Source organism: Moschus berezovskii, chromosome 9 (genome assembly GCF_049115385.1).
Source record: "Moschus berezovskii isolate FMDL1 chromosome 9, NW_MosBer_1.0, whole genome shotgun sequence".
Classification (NCBI taxonomy): domain Eukaryota; kingdom Metazoa; phylum Chordata; class Mammalia; order Artiodactyla; family Moschidae; genus Moschus; species Moschus berezovskii.
In genome coordinates, this window is record NC_142468.1 from 24988569 (window position 1) to 24995173 (window position 6605).

Genomic DNA, 6605 nt, shown 5'->3' on the forward strand with positions numbered 1-6605 from the left:
GTTTCCATGGAGCTTATAGAGGTAGAAGTAGTCTGCTTCCCTAACAAACAGCTTCTTCAGAAATCGGAGGGGTGGGGCGGGGGGGGGTGTGTGTGAAAAGTGACACATTTGATATAGTGAACCTGCTGTGTAATTGTTAAGACTGACTGTAAGTATAATTACTACTGAAGTTGCGAAAAAGAAAAAATTTTACATCTGTCCTACATCTCATTTCTAGTCTCAAAGCAACAGATACTTGTTTACTTGCCTCGTGTTATTCATCATCACATTGTCTTTAGTCTGTTATAAACAGTAATAGAGAACATCAGAAATTGATATATTAAAAACTAGATCTTAGATTACTAAAGATCATAACTTTCATTTCTAACAAATCAACATAAAAAGTTACTAATAAAGATACTGTTTTCACAGATGGACAATAATCTTCAAAATAAAATGTTTCCATGATAACCTATGTAAACGTTCCCTTTTTCCTGATCAAAAAAATAATGTAGCTAAAATATCCATGTTACATTAATTATCATACTGATTTTCAAGTTCTGAATGATTCAAGATAGTGATACAAAAACAAATGCCTTTGCTAAATATTTTCCTACTATATTCTTTCAAAATTCTTACAGTTAATTGATTTAATAAGTTTCAATAGCTGCGTACCGTATTTCCCAAATTTATAGCCGAGACAGGATTACAAAAACATCTAGAAGATGAAGTTTCAAAATGGTACAAAAATTATCTTTCAAGAGATTATAAAAGATGTCACAAAGAAGTCAATTAAAGATTTTAGAAATGACAACACAATTCACCAAAATACTAACATATTGTAAAATGTGTGCATTTCCTCTAAAATATGTAAAACCTCTCTAAAACAGACTTAGATAAATTACTTAAAATCACTATTATGAACACAAAGAGAATATTTTATAAAACAAGCCCTCCACCGTTAAGAGAGCCACAAATTATAACTCAAGAAACATGGTTTCAAGTGTCGCTTCAATTCAATTTTTTTAAGTATGAAATCATAGTATCTGCTTAAGTTCAGTAAAGAATAATTTTACATAGTAAAATTCCAATATTGGAAGTTATACAAGACAAAATTGTGCAAAATGGTTTTATTTTTGTAGGTTTTCATTGTGTGTGTAATGTTAAGATCATAAATAGTAAGCTATTTGTAGTAAAATCCACTATTCACAAACAGAGTTGGTGCTCGTTCCTCTGATTCTTCTCCATGTTTCCAGGCTCTAACATAGCAGACAATATTTGTTTCAATAATTTTAAGTAAAAATCTCTCAGAATTATTTGACTTCAAATATCCATTTTATCACCAAATCCTATTGTCCTCTGTTACCATTTTTCCCAAATGTGCACCTTCCTTTTCATTCCTTCAGCTATATCCTTATTCCTGACCCTAGACTTTTCCCCCTAAACTACTGTACTTCATTTTCATGAGATAGTTTGGCAATCTATTGTCTTTAATTCCACTGCCAAAGTTATCTTCTCTCATTGATATTCTGCTTGTGCCACCTACCTATCCTACCTAGGCATTCCAGGGCCTTTGCATTACATTTTTATTCTGCTCAAAAGCCTCAACCTCAGCAACATATTCATTTATAAGGATGCCACTGAACTGACTTTCAACTCCCCTTAAAAATGTCAGTTTCTTCTTACCACTGATAAACATAACAAATTCTCTCTTTAAGTAATCACAGTTGCTCCTAATCCATCTGACTAACGAATACCTTTTACATCTAGTTTTCAATCACACAAGTAATTTATTTAGGTAATTTTAGCACAGTAATTATATACAATGTTTTATTTGTTTGCATATCAATGTCATCCCTATTGGACTGCAGAGACACAGATAAGGGCTGCACCTTTCAAAGCATTCTGTACAACAGCTATCTACTATGTCACTTGACTCAGGTAAGCTGATTCACTAAATAAAACTATCAGAGAAAGCTTAAATAAACAATAAAAAAAGTTTTTAAAAAAATCTCTATGGTTTACTTGAAAACATATATGACCTTTCATTTCCGTGGACAGTTGACACACTTTGGTTTCTATTAAGCTTTACTCTCACTACTCTATTAATTTTAAATTCTAAAGTGAGAGTTGAGGGCTGATATACGGTATACAATTTTACACCCCGCAAAAAGACTCTAAAAATCAGCAATGTCAACGCCAAGATTTCTGAGTTACAACTGAATCTTCACACAAAGCAAGAGCTTCAGCACCAAAAGAAGCGAACAGCGCATCTTCTAATAGTGGGGGTGGGGGGTGGTTTCCCCTTCCCTGCAACAGATTGACTAGTTTCACTATCGCAGGGGCTTTCAATTAGGAAAATTCAATATATTACCATTAACATCTGGAAATAATATCAGAGAAAGACGACCCAGTTAGTTAAAGGAGAACAAGGGGTACCATGAATATCTTCTTCATAAAACTCAGCCGCCAAATTAAGCTTTGCATTCTTTATCTTATCAACAGAGATTTTTCTCTGCCTAATAATAATAAAGCAAATCTCATTCAATTTAGTCCCTTCTCGAGCACCGTCTCAACCTGTCAGAATTTGACAAGGGAAAAAAAAAAGTGTGTATGTGTGGTGGGGCGGGGGGAAGAAGGGGGAGAACACGAGGATTCCCGTCTACATCGCTTCTTTTTCCAAAATCAGTAAGTCTTGGATTTCCTTCCCTCCAAACTCAGCTCTCAGGTTCCAAATATAGTTCTTTAACCCCCACCTCGCCACTCAATTACATAGAAACCTTACCAACTACAGAACCACAGCAGAAACCCCTACAAATCGGCTTGCTATTCATCTCAGAAGTCATGCCCTGCAGCAACTGCCTGTCGCCAAACTGAGGGATATTACCCAAATACAACGCAACGGAATCAGACATGCAGAGCACACACGGCTTCCGCGAGGGAGGGAAACGCGACCCGGGAAAAGTGCGCTCCTCACAAGCCTCGGGAGGGTGGGGGGAGGTCCCAGAAGGGAGGGGGACAGAAGAGCCCGAGTAGGGGAATCCTTCCCTCTCAAGTAGAAAGGCTGGATCCCCAGTCGCAGGCTACAGCCTTCCCTCTAAGAAAATGAAGAGGCGGGCCCTCCACTTGGGAAGGCAGAATGCAAACACTTTCCGAGGTCCGGGTGCACGCCGATCCCCACCTCCCGGGGTGTGTGTTGGGGGGTAACGAAGGGTGTCCCATGGGTGGCAGAGGGGATTCCCGGCTCGCGAGGGGCAGCCTGAGACCGAGCGGAGTTTCGCCTAAAGAACACCCATGTCGTCTGTGGCCGGTGCCCCGCGAAAGCACTGCTAGAGCAGCGCGGGGCCGCCCAGGTAGGGGGAAGGGAAAAGAGGGAGGGGGTGGAAAAGGGATTCCCCCCTATCTGGGACAAGCAGTAGCCGAGGGAGCGCGCGGGCCAGCCGAGAGCGGCACGCTTCAGACTGCGGAGCCGGGATCCCGTCGCCTGCACCGGCAGCCAGGAGCCCCGCAGCGCCCGCCGCACCGGCCCCTCGGTCCCCAGGGGCCCAGGACTTCGGCTGCGAAGGCACTGGGGCCTGACATCCACGGGATCGGCCCCAGCTCCCGGGGGACCCCGCGGGGACACCCCAACCTCCCAGCACCTCTCAGCGGTTGTAAAAACGTCCGCCCCCCCACCCCGTCCCCTTCCTCTGCCTTCCCTTCTCCCGAGGCCGCAGAGAAGGGTCATCACAGGCAAGAAGCCTGAGGCAAGCCGGGGACAGCGGCCGCGGCGGTCCTGGACTTCCTCCCCCGGTTACCTGTGAGGACTCCAACCCGGATTTGGTGGTCGTGGTTAGTGAGGATCATTCCCTCGGTCGCCATGTTTCCCAGCGCAGTCACCGCACTGACAGGAGCCGGGAGAAGCCAGAGCCCGGAGCGCGCGGGCCGGGAGCGCGCTCGCTTTAGAGAGCGCGAGAGCGAGAGAGCCCGGGGAGCGCGAGCCGAGCCGGGCAGGAGGAGGAGGCGGCCGAGCGCTCCGCGGCCTGCGCGAGTGAGGCCGGGCCCCGAGCGCGCGAGCCCGCGGGGCACGGGGGGGGGCGGAGTCAGGGCGCGGGACCCCGACTTCGGGTCGCCGGCGAAGAGCTGCGGGTAGGGGGACGCGGTGGCTGCCCAGGGAGACCGCGCGGAGGCGGAGGAGCGAGGCGGCAGAGACTCGTGCCGCTCTGCGGAGCGCGAGACCCACGCGGCTAGTCGGCAGGAGACTGAGGGGAAAGGAGAGCACAAGCTCCCGAGATTGCGGGGGTGGACTCGGGCCAGGGGCGGAGCTACACCGCGAATCGTGGAACTCGTGGAGAGTGAGGGGAGGACTGAGCGCTCGGTGGCGAAGTGCTGGGAGCGGGAAGGAGCCGGCCCAGCCCAGACTGGACCGGGGGACGCTCCTGGGCGCGCGAGTAGCGCCGGATTGGCTAGGAGAACGCGGAGCGAGTGCGCGCGAGACACGAACGCAGGCTCCGCCGAGCCCCAGACAGAAGCAATCCCCTGCCGAGCCCGGCTCCGGGTCGTTTGTCAGTGACTCCGGCCGGCTTTGGGGGCTACCGAGCCACTCTTCCGAAGGGGAAGAGAAGGGGCTCCAGGGAGCCTGGAGGTGCCTTAGAAACCTGCGTGAGTGGCACAACCGCCAACTACTGTGACAGCCCGCGGTGAGCGAGGCAGGAGGTATCCTATCCTGCCTCATCTTCCCGCTTGCTTTTTTAGTCGACTCGACCTGCCGGAGGATTTCCCAACTCCGAGGCTGTACCTACAGGAGGACCCTCACTAGCGCAGTTTAGGAGCCTGCGGCAGAGCCCCTTGAGAAATAACAGGCTTCTGCTCCTCCCGCTGTCCCATGGTTTTGTGGCATCAGGCTTCTTCACTAGAGGCTCTGCTTTTAGTTGAAAATCACCAATCTTAGAGAATGAGATTAGAGAATGTTTTTCCCAACTGAGCTACAATCACAAAACTGGAAATAGAACCCCGGTGGTGGCAATTTTCATTTCAGTATTTGTGGGATGTGAAATTACCATGAAAATAGCTTTTGTTGACTCTTATCTTCATGCGTCTTTCATGAAGTGTTATTAATCACCTGTGGCTATTTCACATCGGTTTCTTAGTTCTTTCCAGCCCTTTCAACTTCTGAATAAAACATGTACACCCATGTATGTATAATTTTTCTTCTCAACTATAGCAAAACTGGGAAGCATTTAAAAAAATGTCCAAAAAAGTAATTATCATTTGTATACAATGAACATCTCAATTTGATGGTTCAGTTCAGTTCAGTCGCTCAGTCGTGTCCGACTCTTTGCGACCCCATGAATCACAGCACGCCAGGCCTCCCTGTCCATCACCAACTCCCGCAGTTCACTCAAACTCATGTCCATCCAGTCGGTGATGCCATCCAGCCTATGAGTTTTATTATGCCAACTAGAGCGTGGACTAATCTCTAACTGAAGATTCATATTGTTACGTATTTCATTTTAAATAATGGGAGTACATAGGAGATGATGGGTGGAATTGAGGTAGAATAAAATTAATTAGTAAAATTACTTTTGAGTATGTATTGCTAATATTTTTCACAGGATTTAAAATTGAAGCCAGATCATGATCCCACTTCCTATAATAATCTATCACCATAGAGCCTAAGAGCTTGTGAATTCTGAACCAGTTTAAATGAGGGGTATATATGGGAAGTATGTTTACTTTATTTCAAACAAAGATAAGCAAATAGTTGGTTATTTTACCTTTCTATCTTTATTCCCTCTAAGGCCCCATAATCTGAATTGATTTTAAAATGTCTTGTATTTTTAGAGAAATTCTAATTCTGCCCACTACAGATTCTGTAACCTTAAATAATTGGGGCCTTTTTCTATATCCTTTAAATAAATTGGTAGATAAGCACCCTTACAATTTAGAGTATTCTGTTATTCATGGAAAGAAACTGGCAATTTTGTTTCACAAATAACAGAAAACAAGAGACTTTATCTATAAAAGCAGTGATGGTGAAATTCATTAAAATTTAATTGGGAAGGGTGAAGATGACTTAAGCCTTTTAAAGTATATGGAGGTTTGTTTGTTAAAACTACTAAAATTGTTGAAAAGTAATGTTAGAATAAACCTGGACAATTATAATAGATGCTTGTCTTTCAACAATTTTCCTCAAGTGTATTCATCTCTGCTGAATTTAGGAATCTGTAAAAAAAATTTATGCTCACAACAAAATTTACACAGGAAAAGTCCAGCGACCTTACTGTCTAATGTGACTTTTTCTTTTACTGCTGGTTATTGAATGAATATTGGGTATACACATGCTTCTTAACTCCATGTGACATTTCTTCAGAATTCATCCTGGGATCAAGTTTACAACAAAGAAGGCTTTCTGGAAAGTAGAAAGAGAGTCGTATTTTCAAACCTTGATAAATGTCTCAGGAACATATAGAGGCAGGGGGTGGAAGAGGAGAGAAAGTAAAAAAGTTAAAGGTTTATACGTAAAGAATTAGAAATGCCCAGGGATTTATTCTCTCCATTCCTGATATTTTAATAATGAAAATTAAGAGTTTACAATGAGAATTAACATAAAAGATGGGTAAATATTTGGCTGTCATAGTGATTTT

General features: G+C 44.3%; 1 protein-coding gene across 5 annotated transcripts in view; it reads right to left on the minus strand.

Moving 5' to 3' along the window:
- GPHN (gephyrin) overlaps positions 1–3841 on the minus strand; it is a 546447-nt gene extending 542606 nt beyond the window's left edge. For 4 of the 5 annotated variants that reach the window (XM_088839525.1, XM_055436132.2, XM_055436134.2 and 1 more), the window contains exon 1: positions 3777–3840. In XM_088839525.1, coding sequence (XP_088695651.1) covers positions 3777–3840 — 64 coding nt within the window. Of the gene's footprint in view, positions 1–3776 lie in introns of all 5 variants that reach the window. The other variant, XM_055436130.2, reaches the window with a different exon arrangement.
- Positions 3842–6605: the final 2764 nt, after the last annotated feature.